Below are 19201 nucleotides of genomic sequence, written 5' to 3'. Positions count from 1 at the left end.
AATTGCTTTGATATTGTGCTAAAATCTTTCACTTTTTCTATATCTTTTGTAAAATGTATTTCCCCAAAACAATCTTTTGCAGTGACACTTGTTTTCTATGTTGTAATATGAACATAAAATAAAACACTTTTTATGGATTGCAATATTGGGACATATAAGAGTGTGAATGAAACCACTATTGATTGTGGTTTTCCTTTTGAAATGCAAATGGGAATAAATAAGGTCTTTCTGTTTAAAGGCAGTGTCCCGTTTTCACCTAATTGCTGTTTGGCATTGAGGCCAAACAAGTCAATCTTGGACTTACCTGTCCAGTGCACATTGTCTTTACCCAGGTGTTGCCTAGCAAACGTAAGTTGGGTGTTTATTTATTTTTTGGCTGCAGAGGCAAATTAGGCCAAGTTCGTGCTGTATCTTTCTGAGAGTAGACTCGTGAATATCAACTGTGATTGTGGTATGCGTTGCATATAGATCCCTTCATGTCACTCTGGTGGTCCTTCAAGACTTCTATCAGTGTCTTTTGGTCAGCTCTTGGGCTGCACTTGGTGGGACAACGTGTCCTATATAGATTGCCAGTTGAGTGGACAATTTGTCATTTGTAGATGATTGGATGGACATGCGTAGGAATTCTACTTTCAGTTGCTTGGAAACAGCATAACCCAAATTGTTGGACTTTTCTGCATTTTATATTTTTTTAAATGAGGTTTTGCACTGATCGACAGAACTCCATAATGTTGAAGTTCAAAATAAAATCTGTAAATTGTTCTAAATTAATTACAAATACAAAACAGAAAATAATTGTTTGCATCAGTATCCAACCCCTTAAGGTGTTTCATGTGATTTCAGGTTGAATACACTTGTATCTGGGAGGTCTCACAGGTAGTATAACAGAACAAAAACTACATGACAATGAAGTAATATTCAAAGCAAAGACACTGCATTCTGCAACTACGCTTCACCAAAGTGGATTAAAAAGAATATTCTAATATTTCCATAGTCATCTATCAGTATGGGGAAAAGTAGAGAATACACTAATCATGTGTTCCCAAATGTCGATGAGCAGCACAAATCAGGAAATGGCTATAAGAAAATAGCTAAAAGATAGAAAATGTCAATTTCCACTATTAGGGCAATAATTAAAAAGTCTAAAGCAATTGGAGATGTTAACAACCGGCCTGGGAGAGGACGTGTGGCTACACTGACCGCAGGCACAGTGAGGAGGATGGTTTGAGTGGCCAAAGAATATCAGAGGATACAGCTAGAGATTTGCAGATGTTAGTTTTGTGGTCAAGAAGTCTCCAAAACAACGATCAGATGACACCTACACATTGTTTGGGAAGGTTGCCATGAAAAAGCTTGTTTGCTGTCAAACAAAAAACTAAAGCGCTTACAGTTTGCCAAATGTTACTGGAACTTTCAGTGGGACCGGGTTCTATGGTCAGATGAGACCAAAATAGAGCCGCTTGAAAACAAACACCAAGATGGGTTTGGCGTAAACCGAAAGATAGCCATGCAGAAAAGTACTGTGAGGTATGGTGGTGGATCTTTGATGTTTTGGGGCTATTTCTTTTCCAAAACCCCTTTTAGGGTACGTGGTATCATGGACACCATGAAGTACCGGCCGATATTAAATCAAAACAAAACTGATTGTTCCAGGAAGCTTAATCTGGGCTGTGAATGTATCTTCCAGCAGGACAATGATACAAATCACACCTCAAAATCAACACCCCAAAAATATTTCACTGTCCACGGAGTCAAGATTTTGCCATGGCCATCTCAGTCCACTGGGCTAAACCCCATAGATTCCCTGTGGGATGAGATGAAGAGGAGAGTCCACATGGAAGTTTAGATCTCGGAATCTGAAGTCTGGAGATTCAGTATGGAGGAGTGGTTTAAGATCCCTTGCCATGTGTTCACCAACCCCATGATGCATTACAGGAGAAGACTCAGAGCTGGTATCTTGGCATAGGGATGTTGTACAAATTATTAAATGGAAGGGTGCCAATAACTGGGGCATGATATTTTTTTTCTTTAAATTGTTTTACTTTAGTTAAAGGTTTGATTATTGTTAATATTTTGAATGAAAGACGAAGAGGGTAAACTGCAAAGGCAATTCTATAATAGCCATTTTGCTAAATATTTACTATGCATCCATCTAGAAGCAAGGCAGATGCGTGAGTTTTGGGTAAAGTATAGTGAAGCCCATCAGTTGCAAGGGGGGCTGATGTGAAGTGCTTCGGTTGGTTGAAGGCCAGAGCGGTTCTAGAATGTGTTCAGGGGTACAGTGGAGGCAGAGGTTGGGCACACTAACATGTCTCACTCATTTGTTGCTCACTTAGAACAGTACAAATTTGAACATGCAGGTGTTTTGTAGCAAGGTCAAATACACAGTATTGTAGTTCAGATGAGTATAGCTAACAAAGCATCTGTCCTTCGCCGCTTCCCAATGTAGCCCAGGTATAAACACTATTGCTGTTCTGTAGGATGTGTGAGTATTGTGTTCCAAGTGGTCACCACAGTCAGCAGGTTCTTTAACCCATCACACATCAGCTGCTAACTAAGCGTGTGGAAGACTGTTGTGCTCACAGCTGGCAGTGCGTTTACAGTGATCTGGTAGCCCTTTATTTTTCACTTTGGTTTTCAGGAACCCGTTGGTGACAATCTGTTGGCCGACATGTGACAACACTGAAGAAATGACACTTTGCTACAATGTAAAGTAGTGAGTGTACAGCTTGTATAACAGTGTAAATTTGCTGTCCCCTCAAAATAACACAACACACAGCCACTAATGTTTAAACCGCTGGCAACAAAAGTGAGTACACCCCAAAATGAAAATGTCCAAATTGGAACCAAAGCGTCAATATTTTGTGTGGCCACCATTATTTTCCAGCACTGCCTTAACCCTCTTGAGCACGGAGTTCACCAGAGCTTCACAGGTTGTCACTGGAGTCCTCTTCCACTCCTCCATGATGACATCACGGAGCTGGTGGATGTTAGAGACATTGCGCTCCTCCACCTTCCGTTTGAGGATGCCCCACAGATGTTCAATAGGGTTTAGGTCTGGAGACATACTTGGCCAGTCCATAACCTTTACCCTCAGCTTCTTTGGCAAGGCAGTGGTCGTCTTGCAGGTGTGTTTGGGGTCGTTATCATGTTGGAATACTGCCCTGTGGCCCAGTCTCCGAAGGGAGGGGATCATGCTCTGTTTCAGTATGTCACAGTACATGTTGGCATTCATGGTTCCCTCAAAGAACTGTAGCTCCCCAGTGCCCGCAGCACTCATGCAGCCCCAGAACATGTCACTCCCACCACCATGCTTGACTGTAGGCAAGACACACTTGTCATTGTACTGCTCACCTGGTTGCCGCCACACACGCTATACACCATCTGAACCAAATAATTTATCTTGGTCTCATCAGACCACAGGAAATGGTTCCAGTAATCCATGTCCTTAGTCTGCTTGTCTTCAGCAAACTGTTTGCGGGCTTTCTTGTGCATCATCTTTAGAAGAGGCTTCCATCAGGGACGACAGCCATTCAGACCAATTTAATGCAGTGTGCGCGTATGGTCTGAGCACTGACAGGCTGACCCCCCACCCCTAGAACCTCTGCAGCATACGTCTATTTTGTAAAGACAACCTCTGGATATGATGCTGAGCACGTGCACTCAACTTCTTTGGTCGACCATGGAGAGGCCTGTTCTGAGTGGAACCTGTCCTGTATGGTCCACTGTATGGTCTTGGCCACCGTGCTACAGCTCAGTTTCGGGGTCTTGGCAGTCTTCTTATAGCCTAGGCCATCTTTATGTAGAGCAACAATTCTTTTTTTCAGATCCTCAGAGAGTTCTTTGCCATGAGGTGCCATGTTGAACTTCCAGTGACCAGTATGAGGGAGGGTGAGAGCGATAACACCAAATTTAACACACCTGAGAGTCACATGACACCGAGGAGGGAAAATGGCTAATTGGTCCCAATTTGGACATTTTCACTTAGGGGTTTACACTGCTTTACAAGCTGTATACTCACTACTTTACATTGTAGCGAAGTGTCATTTCTTCAGTGTTGTCACATGAAAATATATAATCAAATATTTGCAAAAATGTGAGGGGTGTACTCACTTTTTGCTGATGATTCCACACAAAACAGCGGAAATCACTGAGCTGGATTGTCAAGGATTGTAAGATGCTAGTCTGATTGGCAAGGTCTTTTCGAAAGAAAGTGCCCTTTGCCAAAAACCTGAGTGGACAGCATGGGAATGGCACCTTTGCCTTTCTAAAATAGGTTTAAAAATACTGTCATGTGTGTTGGAAAAAAGGGCCCATCTGCATGTGAAAACATGATCTCCTTAAGGATGCAGTCTGAGCAAAATCTCCCATTTGATTTCCCATGATCACAATCTAAGAAATGTTGCATGAATTCACAGCCGACGCACAATGAAATAAAGCGATTCTTTAATTATTACAGCAAACATTTCCTACCCATTCCCTTATTCCACCACTTGGCACTGTGTGACAACAAGGTCATGGCTGTCTGTCTATTTACGAACATTCTCAAACGTTCATATCGATGAATCTCAGTGTGTGGAACTGATCTCAAGCATGGTTTACACACATAAGTGTCCTTATGCATAATTAGTAAATGAGGAGAGAGGGGCGTTGACGGCTTAGTTGCGGGTCTCCAGCACGCCTTCTTTGACCCTCCATCTCCACGCTTCACTGTAGTCAGGAGCAAGGACACAGCGGAGCAGGAGGCCAGATTCCTGCACCTCCTCATCATGGGCAACTGGGTCTCCCTCCTGAGTCTCCATAGTGAATGCTCTCTCTGAGATCTAAGGAAGAGAGTCACACCAACAGTTCTATAAAGCCCCTTTCACATCAGCAGTTTTCACAATGTGATTTTACAAAACACAGAGCCTGAAACCCCAAAGAGCAAGTAACAACAGGGTTGATGCAGAGTGGCTAAGTGGCGGTATGAGCCCTTACTCACCTGGTCACTGATCCCTGTGGCAATATGGCCCACCTTCACCCTGCGTTTCTCTCGGATCTGGATGCTCTGCCCGTTAACGCCAGTGATGCTGACATCCACCCCTGAACCAATCACAGAGCAGAAGAGCAGACAACGTGAAAACACTACACAAGCATTTTCAGCATGAATGAGTATTTGATCCCCTGCTGATTTTGTACATTTGCCCACTGACAAGAAATGATCACTCTATAATTTTAATGGTAAGTTTACAGAACAACAAAAAAATCCAGAAAAACGCATGACAAAAAGTTTATGGATTGATTTGCATTTTAATGAGTGAAATAAGTATTCGACCCCTCTGCAAAACATGACTTAGTATTTGGTGGCAAAACCCTTGTTGGCAATCACAGAGGTCAGATGTTTCTTGTAGTTGGCCACCAAGTTTGTACCCATCTCAGGCGGGATTTTGTCCCACTCCTCTTTACAGATCTTCTCCAAGTCATTAAGGTTTCGAGGCTGACGTTTGGCAACTCGAACCTTCAGCTCCCTCCACAGATTTTCTATGGGATTAAGGTCTGGAGACTGGCTAGGCCACTCCAGGACCTTAATGTGCTTCTTCTTGAGCCACTCCTTTGTTGCCTTGGCCGTGTGTTTTGGGTCATTGTCATGCAGGAATACCCTTCCATGACCCATTTTCAAACCCTGGCTGAGGGTAGGATTCTCTCTCCAAACAAGATGATGTTATTGGTCAGATATTACGCCATGTAACTCACCCTGAAAGCACTGAGGTTGAGACAGGTGTGTGTGTTGGCCCAGCCAGTCCATACTAAGGATCTGTCCTTCTGGTTGGCTGTTGCAGGAAAACACTCCGGAGCTGAGGTCATCACCTGGGTTGATGGACCAACGTCCAGAATCCTATAGTCAGGCAGGCGGAAGACAGTGAAAACAGAGGAAGAACTGGGAATGATCAGATTACCCAAATAACATTCCACTGAAACATGTCACATGCCCCATCGTACATCTCTTCATGTTATCTTAAAGAGAAGAGGGCATAACTGCATTCATCAGACAAGTACTGTGTGGTGGGTTACCTTTCTGTCCCATAAGTCCCTGTTGGAGTAGCAGTCACTGCTGCTCAGACAAGACAGCAGTTGCTCCTGTGTTTCAGGTGTGTGCAGCTGAGACAGACTGGTCAGGTAGAAATCTGCAGACAAACACGGGACAAGAGGATCAGGAAGAATGAAGGAGTAGTCAAATCTGTGACTAAGATACCTTGATTACCGACAGATAACAAACACACTCAATCTGAAGGACCCACACCTCTTTCCAGTTTGCGCAGTTCAAGCTCAGACATGGTGGAGGTGGCGTTAGCCATCTTGGGGTTTTGACAATCACGGAGTTGTGCCAGCAGACAGAGAGAAGAGCCTGGAGGTGAGGTTTTCTCCTCGTATGCCTCACCCTCAACTTCTTCCTCATCCTGCCCAACTTCCAGTTCATGACTCTCTTCCTCCTCCTCCTCCAGCTCTTTCCTCTTCCTCCCATGACTGAGATGTTTCAGCCATAGCTCACAGTGCTCCTCAGAGCAGGTACGTGTGCTGGAGGGCGATTGGGGCTGGCCAGTTGGACTGGGGCTGCTGTCTAACTGAAGGGGCTCCTTATAGCACCCTCTGACGGGGCTGCTGAGTCCTCCCACTGCAGACACAGTAGGCATGCAGTTATTCATAATACAGTTATAACATTTGAGAATAAAGGACCTAAAACAGAGACTGTGCTGTTGCCTCACCTTCTTTCAGGGCTCTGGCTACTTTTCCCCTGAGCTCGGAGGCAGAGGCCCTCTCGTTCGGCTCCTTCTGTAGTCCTGCCTTAATGACATTGGCTGTGAAGGGACTGCAGTCGGGCGGGATCTCCCTTAGAGGCGGTGGCTCATTGGCTATCTGTAACCGCGATGACACGAATGATCACTTCACAGCGTAAAGACTCTAATCGGTGCCCCCCCTAATAGTGCCCGGGGGCCTTGACAGTTAGATAGGTTCTATAGAGAGCGTTGTGGTGTTACCTTGAGGTAAAGTGGGCGGGAATAGTATCGTGTCCAGGGCTGGCAGCCATTGAGCATGTGCAGTAACATGCAGCAGCTGCTCCACACGTCTGCTTTGGCTCCACGGGCTTCCCCTTTCACCATCTCCGGAGCCATGTGAGTCTCCGTCCCCTTCAGTTCTGCGCCCACACACAGACAACATGTTTAGACACGACGGTCAGGATCTTTCCGTATCAAGTTCCCGCAGAGTAGGTGAGTGGATGTTTGGCTACCTCCCCAGGATGCCCTGAGGCTCTGTCCACGGGTGTCCATTCTCTCCGAGTGTCCAAAGTCACACAGAAAGGTGTCCCTCCCATCCTCTGACAGCAACACATTGTCCGCTGTGGCACACAGACAGTGAGGCATGTTAATATGTGACTGTAAGATTGACTACAGACAGTATGTGACTATAAGATTGACTACAGACAGTGTGTGACTGTAAACTTGATTTTGTTCATTTTGTTTCATTAGCCTCAGATGAGTTAGACACATTGAACTGGAGGAGCGTTGACTAGGTAGCAAGCGGGGAAAAAAGGTTGGAATGAATATCCATTGCACAATTGACAGACAGCATATCACTGGGAATACCTCCCCTGTCAGTCTGACGGTCTATCTCTGCCTGTGGTGTGGCATATCTGACACCAGGGGGCGTCTGAGCACAGAGCCAAGCAGTTACAACACAAGTACTTTGCTCTTTCTCTCACTCCCTCCAGCTGGTGAACGCATGCGCCCAAGCTATAGAGCAGCGGTGAGTCACACTGTGGGAAATTCCCGGCTTGGCGTGTTCTGGGCCTGTGGTTCTCTGGTTTTACAACACAGGTGCTTGAGATCAAGACATGATCTGTGACTCCAGTGTTCCACAAAACAACTGCAAAAGCACTTAGAAAGGCTGACCCTTCCAGAGGAAAAAGACTAATGATTTGGATGATTCGCTTTTTCTCTTGCTCTTTTCATTAACATTAGCTAATGGTTCCCCTAATCTACAATCAAATGTAGTTTGAAAAGGCCCAAGGTCATCCCCAGAGTCAGTGTGTGTGTGTGTGTCTGTGTGTGTGTGTTTGTGTATGAGTCACATGTCCTGGCGTACCCTTTATGTCCAGATGCAGCACTCGTCTCCTCAGCAGATGCTCCAGCGCCCCTAGCACCTGCTGGTGGTAGTGCAGGGCCAGGTCCTCAGCCAGCCGTCCACTGTCTTTAATAAGCTGGCCCACAGAGCCTAGAGTTGTTGACAAGAGGGTGAGGTGTGTGGGGGGACAACAGCTTACACGACCCCCATAAAAGAGGTGCTTGGGACACTGCCCGAGAACAAGGAACCATTTTGTGTAGCTCACCAGCTTTTAGGTCCATGAAGAGGATGGCGTAAGGTCCCTCTCTGACCACTCCGAAGAGTTCCACCACGCGAGGAGACTTCAGGGCACTCCACGTGCCCACCTCCTCACTGCTGAAACCCTCCAGGGGAATCTGGGAGGAGAAAGACGTTCAGTTATCCACAGCGACAGTTGAAGCCGGTCGTCGGTGACCTTCTAACCCTCGTTGGTGGTCTTGTACCTTTTTGGCAGCAAATCTGAAGTGCGTTCTGTTGTCTCTCACACTGTAGACTTCCCCGTATGACCCAGACTTGATAGGGTGGCAGAGGCTGTAGTCCTTTCCCTCCCTGTACTCATAATTCACAGGCTCTAAGTTCTGAGAGGAAATGAAAATGGGAACAGTGGGTGAGTGAATCGGGACAAAAACAAACCAGCACCCTTGTAAAACACCTCTTGCCGCCCAGAGCCTTACCTCATTAAAGATCAGGCCCTCGTTGATGTCTGCCACTGAGATTTCTCCCTCCTCCTTCTCCTCCTGCTCCCTCACATCCCTCTCTACATCTTTGCAGAAGGGACCTGCGTAGCATCGGTCCCCCTGGCTGACACTGCCCCGGAGCCCCGCCAGGGCCAGAGTAAAGTCTCCTACACTACTGACAGGGGAGTCCGAGTCACTCTCCTGCCCATAGGCGGGGTGGTTGGAGGGGGGGCTGAACACCTGGGGGCCCCAGCCTCGGGGGGGAAGACTGGGGCCCCTGTTGGAGTCCTGGAGAGGGTAAAAGGAGCATCGTTTGTCCTGTGTGTCCAATATCTGGATGCTGTAGGACGTGTTGCAGCTCGGGCTCCCTAGAGAGTCCTCCTACGGCCAAAGGGGAAAAAAGACAAATGAACAGGGAGATTTAAGAGGGATTCAATTTGACTGTCAGCCAAGGAGCAGCTTTCACCACTAGGCGATGATGCTGACACCGATCACTGTCACTGTCTACTTGAGCCTTCGAGGATAGTGTATTCTGAATCCATTCCTTGTCCCTGCTGGAACGCTAACGTTTGTGCTGCGCTGACAGCGGTTAGAAGCTCCGCCGCTACATGCAACAGCAACGCTTCGACGTTAGGGCCACAGGCATGTCAGAATGAGTCAAAATGAACTACAGTTCAACGGGAGGTGGGTCTTAAACTGGAGGTGGGTCTTACATGGCTCAGGATGAGTAGAGACGAACTGCAACTCTGACTCTCCTGCTCAGGAACACCAGAAGGCACTCTACATCTCTGCTTTGGCTTCTGACATCTCTGCTTTGGCTTCTGACTTTCCCTCTGTGCATCTTTCTTCTTCTCTTTCCGATTCTGTTTCTTCCTGGGCTTCCTCCTGGGCTGCCGGATTGTGCGGGAGCCTGCTTTGTCCTGGTCGGAGGCAGCAGTGGACGAGGCCACGTTGTTCTGGTCCGAGGAAGCACTGGGGTAGCCGCGGCAACCATGTCTGTGTGAATACAGCACTATTGTCACGACACAACACTGCAAAGACACCATTAATGTACTCGATGAATGGCTGGTGGGGAAAAAAAGACTGACAGAGCTCCAGAGGGGAGAGTGGTAGTGATGTATGTCACGAAGGGATAAGTGAAGTTAAACCTGTTCATTAAGTTGGGGGATGCGACATAGGGGCGTTCGGAGCAGGAAGGGCTGAACTCCTGGGAGTCTGAGGTTTCACCTGGAGAATAACAGACCGGACAGGTGTGTTAGCTGGATGAGCTTCTGCCTCCCTCTGCTTGTATTTGCCATTAAAACTAGCAAGGTTGTACTCACATTCTGCCTGGGCTATGAGGAACGCATTCTTCTGGTAGTCCTGTGGACCCGCTTCACCCACTTGTTCCGCCGTTCCCTTGGTTAGGGCATTGAACAGCCCGGGTTTAAAACACGCCATCATATCCACGTTGCTCTTCATCCCCTCCTTATCAACCGTCCTCTCGTCGGGGCTGGGGCACCTTTGGAAAGACCCCTTCTGTTCTGGCCCTGAGAACGGTCTGGTCGAGTTTAAGATCCTATGCCTCACCGCCATCTCACCGGCTAATGAAGAAAACAGAAGATGATGTCACTGGACAGCCAGTACATATGAGGAATGATCTATGGGAATATCCTGTTCGATAACTCAGCTATCAGTTGTCTAAAACAGTCAAGTTTCGTATAGCTCAGACAACAGCACTCTGTTTGAAGCACATCTGTACAACAACCAACTTGCAGATCTAAGCAATCCTCACACCTGTCCATTAGCAAGGATTAGAAGATAACTTGTGGTTACAGAGACAGCGAGTTGGTAATCAAAACCAACAGTATAGTTTATTAACTTCAGCAAAGATCCTCTCTCATGTCAACTGAACTTTGCACCTGCTAAGATTTTAACAATCGCCTGCTTTGTTTGTGGCTAAAACCAAATCAATCAGGTCATTGTTCATCTCTGCCTTGTGTTGTGCCTGATTCCAAAGTTGAAGTGAAACATCACTTTTTCAACATGGAGCAGTATGTTTGACACACAGAAACTTGATCACTTCTTCTGTGCTGAAACCTTTGCGGTGAGTGAATGGGACAGGAAACTCGATCACAGCGTTGTTTTGACAGTTACAACTGTTAAGTTAACACTAGGAAGTACTGTTGTGTTATACTAACTAATTCATGGTATGTTCGGAGGAAATGACTCGATTCCTTAGAATAATGCAGGGCCAGTGTGTGTGTGTGTGTGTGTGTGTGAGTGAGGCAGAGAATAGCCTGTGCAGTACAAAACAATGCAACAGCCAAGATCTCTGAGAATGTCTATGTGAAATTAATTGTAAACAAAAACAGCCATTAAGGTACAGTGGGATAGATTACAGCCAAACCTTGCATGATTTCCGTGTGTATATTGGCATCATGGGCCGGCACTGTACACCTGCTGTATATTTCTAGGCACTGAGCACTGCTTTCCTTTCATGAAATCCCTGACTTCTCTGATCTGAGCATGTTTGTTGCTGATAGACATTTAGCACAGACACTCTTATCCAGAGTGTCTTGCATAAGAGATCTTTCATCCTATTGGATTGGGAATTTGAACCAACAATGTTTTGTTTACTGGCCCTGTATTCTGACTACTATGCTATTTGCCTCTGGATTTAATGGAGAGTGATGAGGCAGTTTAAAGCACGGCGTTCCAACGCAGTTGTGACACGGCAAACCAGGAGGCCCGCAGGCTAGTGCAAATCAGTTCAGCATTGTCTGGGTTGAGGGGTGGGATGGTCAGGTGGGTTAAGCCTTGCCACTTCACGCTCTAGCAACTCCTCGTGGCGGATGGAGCACCTGAAAGTCGCATTCTGGCCGTTTGCCAGGATAGCATTGTCCACAAGTGCATTGGTTCAGGGCACAGGCTGACACCTTGATTGAGCGAGCAGTGTGACAAGAAGCAGATTGGCATGGCGGTATATGCTTCAGAGGATGCATGTCCAGACCATAAACTCTTGAGCGAAGGCCAAAGTCAAAAATGTGATACCATGAAATTTGAGTAGTAGGGAGAGGGGGTGGGGTTAGACAGGGGCCGGCTTTCAATGTAAGCCGAGAGCTTGAGAGCTCTGTGGAGTTGCTGCTTGTTGCATCAGTGCTTCAGCAGCAGTACACTTGACAGGACTTCAGAGTTCTCCCTCCCCCTCTGAACACACAGAAAATGGCTCTTCATTAGACAGCCCTGTACACTTCATGACAGACAAGGACCATGCAGACATGAAGACACACAGGAGAATGCATAGGTCTGTAGGGCAGCTGCTGCTCACTAAGGACAGGCTATGACACCCTCAGGTCATGTGACCCTGTCCATACCCTAAGGTAATGTCAAATTTTATGAAACGAGTCAAAAACAATAATACTCTCACACACACCTTTCACTATTTTGATTTTTCTGTCTCTCTGTCCCCTCCACAACACATACACTTTCCTGTCGGTCTCTCTTCAACCTCCACCACACACTTTTTTGTCTCTTTGTCTTTCTATGTCCTCTCTATTAAACACACACTTTAGTTAATCCAGACTGAGCTGCCATGCCAGGTTTCTCATTCAAGATCGTTACTTCCTGCTAAAGCAAGCATTCCAAACACTCACCCCTGCTCCAGAACACGGCAGCACAACGCCACACCCCAACTGAAGTTAAGTAGTGTGGAAACAACATGTTCCTGACAAAGAACTGGACAGAAAACACAGACATGAAAGTTTCAAATATAGACCTACCAGAGGCAGGTCTGAAGTGCAGCCAGGTTTGCCGTCTTCCCTGTTTATTCCTTTCTTCCCTAAACTCAACTGATGTAAAAACCTACGCTGCTCTTCACCACTGGGGTAAATAATCAACCGATTCTTGTCAATTCTTCCTCAGTCGGTCTGTAATGTTGGCCTCTTCCCGCTCTACTTCTCTATAATCTCCTGTGTACCTCGGTTGCTTGGTGTCGCTTGATCCTGCTGGCCCTCTGCCAATCTGGGTGAGGAGCTGTGATTGGTTGATGGTGACTTACTGGAAATGCATCTAACTTCCTCTCATTCCCCCCCTCCCTCTGTTCCCTGCAGCAGCAGGGCTGTCTCTCTCTGTCTTTCTCTCTCTCTCTCTCTTTCAGCCAGTCTACCTTTTGCACTGCCTTAATGACCCCCAACAGCCCAAATGTAACCAAGCTACCTCTTTACATGCTGATTTAAGATCCAGAACATCAAGGTAAACAATTTGAAACGCATGTTAAAGTTGTTTAGTAGGCTGTGTCGAACTCTTCGGCCACAAACAGATGCATCTCCATTGAAGTCGGATTCATAGAGCCCACGTGGGTACCAAGCAAATGATAATTCATTATTAAGGCACTTGATCTTATCAGGCCAGTGTGGTCACACCTGTCAAGTCCACAAAACATCATGACTCTGATTAGCATATAGCCAACGTTGTGACCTCCTAGGAATCACTTATTCTGCTGCTCACTCTGAAACATATCCTCTGTGTTTCTTGGTTGTCTTGAAACATGTTCTGTTTTTCCTTCTTTATGATTAAAAGCAATTTGTACTGACTCTCAGTGACAGCTTGTGAGAATTTGTATGGTTTTGGATAATCTCACTTCCTTTTCAGGTTTCCTCATTTTTTTGTTTAAGGAGGAACAACAAATTACTCGGAACCAAACCGGTAATGTGCATAGAAACTAAAGAAACACATTGGGAAAGTCAGAGAACAGCAGTAAATGTACTCTGAATTCAAGGTGCCCATACTCTATTACCCTCCTTGTTTGGTTGGTATTAAAATGTTGAATGTAAATACAAATCATTCTACTTGTGACAGCTTGATCCGATTCTGAACTGAATCGTTTCATATCCTGGGGTTAGCCAACAGACCTTTGATGGGTCAAAGAAAACAAGTGAAAGGATTTTAAACTATGAACGAACCAATGACAGATTGTAGCCCCGCACTCCACACCCAAGAAAACCACTCAGACCATAAGGACCAGTCAATGCAACATACAAATGGTGAATCCTCCCATGGTTAATCTAGGAATTTGCTAAACTGTGGCACATGTTGTATTTTTCTTTATGTATGTTGTCTTATAATAAACATGTAACACTTGTGTTATACACTTTGGCTATATGGCCAGAGAAGTTGTTGTATACGACCAATATACCACAACCCTGAGGTGCATTATTGCTATTATGAACTGGTTACCACAGTAATTTATTTTCAGTAATAGCCGTGGTATTCTGCCTGATATATCACTGCTTTCAGCCAATCATCACTCAAGCCTTGCACCTCCCAGTTTATTATTTGGTTTGCAACAGTGTTGCTCGACTCCCTATCAGAAACACATGAGCCGGGTGCTCAGTGAGGAGGGAGGTGGGGAACAGCTGGAGGAGTGGGAGCAGAAAGAAATGAAATTTGAGTCGGACTAATGGGAAGGGGAGTGAATGTATGCCCATTCTGCGGGAGTGAATGTATGCCCATTCTGCGGGAGTGAATGTATGCCCATTCTGCGGGAGTGAATGTATGCCCATTCTGCGGGAGTGAATGTATGCCCATTCTGCGGGAGTGAATGTATGCCCATTCTGCGGGAGTGAATGTATGCCCATTCTGCGGGAGTGAATGTATGCCCATTCTGCGGGAGTGAATGTATGCACATTCTGCGGGAGTGAATGTATGCACATTCTGCGGGAGTGAATGTATGCACATTCTGTGGGAGTGAATGTATGCCCATTCCGTGGGAGTGAATGTATGGCCATTCTGTGGGAGTGAATGTATGGCCATTCTGTGGGAGTGAATGTATGCCCATTCTGTGGGAGTGAATGTATGCCCATTCTGTGGGAGTGAATGTATGCCTCAGTAAAATAAGGAACAAGTAGAAAGGAAGCGCTGCAGATGGAACTTCTGAAAGATTTAGGACAGCTACAAAAAGACACCCACACAATGACCACTGACTCATTACACACCCACTCAGATTAGCAGAATACCAGAGGCTTGAGTAAGGGCAGCCTAGGGCTCCATCTCCTGCTGGACCTGGCTAAATTAACACCAGTACACCCACGCCATCCCTGGACACCTGCCAGTACTTCTGGGGCCCGCAGTCCCTTACAAAGCACTGACGTTTGAGGCATTCATCCAGTGTCTATAAGCAACTCATGGGAATCCAAAATGAATGTCTCACTGAGTGGGTGAGCCAGGGAATCAGAGGGGGCGAAGGCACCCCAGATAGTTGCCTGCTGCCAGTGTGCATAGCAGCACATCCTTCTCACACCAGAAAGACACGCACACCTGTTAATGTTGGGGATATCAAAACACCAAGATAGATACAGGCCTCTCTTTATCATTTCATCAGGTTCACGTCTGGTCCTTGGGTGTATAATTTGTTTAGAAAAACATTTTAAACTGTGAATAAAATGTCATTTTCTACTGTGAAATTTTCTACAATAAACATGAAATGTTCCACAGGAAACATATTGAATCATATAAAGATGGATAATATGATATACATACACATTTGACAAAAGGGCAAACCGGTGGCCATCTTACCAGTAGCAATTTAATGTTTTATTGAAGTTAAATGGCAATAGCGTACCAGTTAAATTGCAGGGATCTGAAGGGATAAATTGTATTTCTATTATAGAAATTACACTTACCCTGTGTCTTAACGAATGACAGGTAAAGCACCAATATTTTATAATATGTAAAAACTGCGCCTTGGGGTTTGTTTACATTACAAGAGAGATAGTCTTATCTTTGCTTGCATAATCATTTCCATAGCACTTACATTTACACTGACATTTGTGAGACATAGCACACAGGATTGTGGTAGTCAATCGTGGGAAAATCAAGCAATATGCATGCGCATTGCGCAGAAACAGATCATACAGATCTGCAAAACTCTGGGGGGGAGGGGCTCTATCAAAAATGTCGTACACGCTACCTCGGAAGGTGGCCTCTCGAGCTATCAATATCTGCAAGTTTACAAAACAAAAACAATAATCTTGAATCTTCCTAAGATATGTCTTGGAAAATGTAGCGTAACATAAACAAGCCCTTAGTCACAACATCTCAAAACAAGTACAAATCTGAGTTTACACTTTTTAAATTAACTAACGTCGAAATATTTTCATTTAAAACAATTTCGAAAAACAACTCACCGACAATATAATAATAGCTGAATTATTTTCAGCTGACAGCTCTTTGGTTTTACCCATGGTGATGGATAACAAATGGATTTTATATGGGCGCAACCTCATATTTATACCCCTGGGAAACAGGAACGAGTGAAATGCATTAATGCAATTCTTTGAGACTGAGACAAACAAAAAGGTATAGAATGTCATAACAAACACCAGGTTATTTAGTTTTATTTAAAATATCCCATAGGGGTACCATTCATTTTGAAGTTTTGCTGAAACATTATGAGACATTATTATAAGTATGTCTCCCTCTTATGTTCAAGCTCAAAATATGACTGAATGTTTTTGTTGTTTCTTTTTTTTTATTTCACTTTTGTTCACTTTCAGGAAGGATGCCAGTAGACCATGTAATCCACTAGGCAAACAGTAAAAAAGCATGAAGTTCCTACTCAAAATGAAACGGTCAATTCGCATAAATGCGAATGTGTCATTTACCCATCCCGTCTGTTGTTGTAGTTACTTACTATGTGTGTATAGGGTGCTGGTACCAGGCAAGAGAAACGAGAAAGAGCACTTTCCTGCATTTGCTTGTATTTCGTATAGCCAGCCACAGAACACCATATGGGCATGATTAACATTAGTGTTTCAAAATGAAGTGGTGTTCTAAAAATTATTATTGTATTCTCTGATAGCCAATTTGCTAGAAAGGCAGTATTTACATTCAATACGAATTCTAAAACTTGTGATATTTTATGACCAGACCGATATAGAGGAAGTAGATTATACCACACAATTCAAATGTACTTGTGATAGATTGTGTTGAGGAGATCTTGTGTTTTCATGACACATGTATCATTGCTAACATTAGTTATTTGTACATTAAGTAGCTGTGCAACGGTGACACCTGCAAGAGTCTATGGCTTAATTGAAAGAGGAACTGTACTGTACACAGACAACGTCAAAACATACTGTACACAGACAACTTCAAAACAATGCTTTTGGATTCAAATAGAAAAATCCTACAGGATTTTTTATAATGTCTTGAAACCATCCTATGGGATTTTTGTGTTGTTACAAAGCTACAAAGTAATGTCGTAACATGTGATTTGACTGCCATGGTATATGAAACTGTATACTACTGTCACTTTTTACTGCTGTTATTGTGCTGGTAACCATTTTGTAATAGCAATAAGGCATCTGGGAGGTTTGTAACATGTTGCCAATATACCACAGCTAAGCACTGTGTCCAGGCACTTCGTAAAGCATTGTGCCTAAGAACAACTGTTAGCTGAGATATATAAGCCATAGACCACACCCCCTAGTTCCTTATTGCTTACATATACTATTAGCCAATCAGAATTAAGGATTCACCTCATTAAGTTTATAATCACAAAGATGTCCAGGTATAAACATGGTCAAATAGTGCAGGGAAACAAGAGAAAGCATCTTGCTGTTTTTCTCGATTTGACCCATTCTATGGACCATGCAAAGCATGTAAGATCAATACCATAAAAAACAAACTAGAGATCCAGCATAATGCACTCGAATATTGCAGCCAAAAGATTACGTAACTGACCACGAACCAACACTCATTTATAAACAACTATTTATGAATAACAAATTTGGATTATTTGTAGATCAGTCCGTCAAAATGTACCAGTTAAAAAATGTATTGAATGTCTTCAATTTCTTGAGTCTTGAATAAGATCAAATAGTCAAATTTAAGGGTAATATTTGTTTTAGTTATTATTTTGTGAAATATATAAAATATACTATGAATAGTCTTTTGTCAATCCAGACTGTAGTATCTGAACAACTGATATGTATACATGTATGAAAAAAGTATTATTATACGCATTAAGTTAAATTATTTTAAGTTAATTATATGTGTGAGAGGATATCTAATTAGATATTCAAAAGAAACATGTGCAAGTATATTGCAAAAATATTTAAATACAGCAATCATCTTATAGATTCATGACAATCCATTTCAGGTTTGCATTGATCTATATGGGATTTTGATACATTCTGGGAAAATCAAATACGAGCTTCTGTAATCCAAAATACTATGATAGCATTTAATACAATTCTATTGGTTTCTATTACCATTTTTATGGAATTCTGTTTACAAATTCCTATAGAATTATATAGGAAAATATGTAAATCCTATTGGATTTGTTTTACTAGAGGACAAAAGTGATGATTGATAAGCCAATTGGCCCGTCAGATTCAGCACTAAGTTAAGTCACATAAGTATCCAGAAAAAAAACGTGACCATCAAAACAGTCACAAGAACATTGTGAACAGGATATAGGCCTTTTTCTCAATTCAAGATTTCACCTTCTGTACGTGAAGGAAACAGGACAGCTCACTGTTACGCCAACTTCCTGCAGTTGCATAGAATGTCTAGTCTTATTTTAAATGTAACAACTAATACGTTTTTTCAATGTATTATAATTTATTTTATAAAAAGTTGTAATTATGCTATCCAATAAAGTTATAACAGATAAATGATAAAGTTCTAACAGATAAAAATATAACATAGATGTTTTTCGCGAATAAACTCTACTTCCCTTTTCCCACCGCCATTTCAAATAAAATCCACCAAATGAATTAGATATAAATATTGAGCCCGCATTAAATACTAATGTCGCTATAGGTCGGCGATGGCATTCACTTACCCTTGCCTAGTTTAAGTCCGTTGTTTTTACGCTTATAAAAGGCGTCGGCTGTTTTCATCTACAGTCCGCCACAAAATGTCCAACGTAGGAAATGATTGCGTCATCAGAGGGGTGTGGATTTGAAAATCGAAAGTAGCCTAACCGAGTGTAGTTCCGTTCAGTAGAAAAACAGTTTTCGAAATGTAGGCAACCCAATCTTTCTCAGTGTATATTCCAGTGTCAGTTTCTATTTCATTCTCCGTTGCTGCCAAGTGCACGTGAAACAAGTGTGTGTTCAATATGTTAAGGCAAGCAACTAGAAGAATTGTGTTGATATGTTGAGATAAGTAATTATCATCAGAATCACCTTAACTGCTCGCTAAGTACATTCACACATACCCGGACGTGCATGGTGTCACGGGAGAATGGTAGACAAAACATATGGGACTAAGAATACCTAACTTCCACGTATTCTATGATTTTATCGATTTAAGTCAAAACACATGTTCTCAGCCCTTTCCTCGGTTTGTGTGGTTTTATATTTTAGGCCTACTGCTTCCTTTGCGTTGGCAGTATT

The 19201-nt window shown here is 43.7% G+C and overlaps 1 protein-coding gene across 2 annotated transcripts; it reads right to left on the bottom strand.

Moving 5' to 3' along the window:
- Positions 1-4429: 4429 nt before the first annotated feature.
- Positions 4430-18742, bottom strand: map3k14a (mitogen-activated protein kinase kinase kinase 14a). 2 transcript variants are annotated; one of them, XM_010874571.3, is made up of 16 exons: positions 18646-18742; positions 10139-10399; positions 9965-10043; positions 9530-9812; positions 8814-9197; positions 8583-8717; positions 8366-8495; positions 8122-8250; positions 7268-7375; positions 7017-7174; positions 6744-6894; positions 6281-6652; positions 6052-6164; positions 5734-5875; positions 4982-5082; positions 4430-4823 (listed from the first exon to the last, which is right to left on the bottom strand). In XM_010874571.3, exons 1-16 carry the CDS (start codon positions 18701-18703, stop codon positions 4659-4661), a joined length of 2769 nt encoding a protein of 922 aa, XP_010872873.2. In that variant the 5' UTR covers positions 18704-18742; the 3' UTR covers positions 4430-4658. The 2 variants fall into 2 exon arrangements, with proteins under 2 accessions (XP_010872873.2, XP_010872874.2); XM_010874572.4 differs by lacking the exon at positions 18646-18742 and adding an exon at positions 12578-13181.
- Between the last annotated feature and the right edge of the window lie 459 nt (positions 18743-19201).

The sequence above is a fragment of the Esox lucius genome, chromosome 11 (genome assembly GCF_011004845.1).
Source record: "Esox lucius isolate fEsoLuc1 chromosome 11, fEsoLuc1.pri, whole genome shotgun sequence".
In the NCBI taxonomy this organism is placed as follows: domain Eukaryota; kingdom Metazoa; phylum Chordata; class Actinopteri; order Esociformes; family Esocidae; genus Esox; species Esox lucius.
Note: the sequence above shows the minus strand (reverse complement) of the source record. Positions and strands in the feature narration are given on the sequence as shown.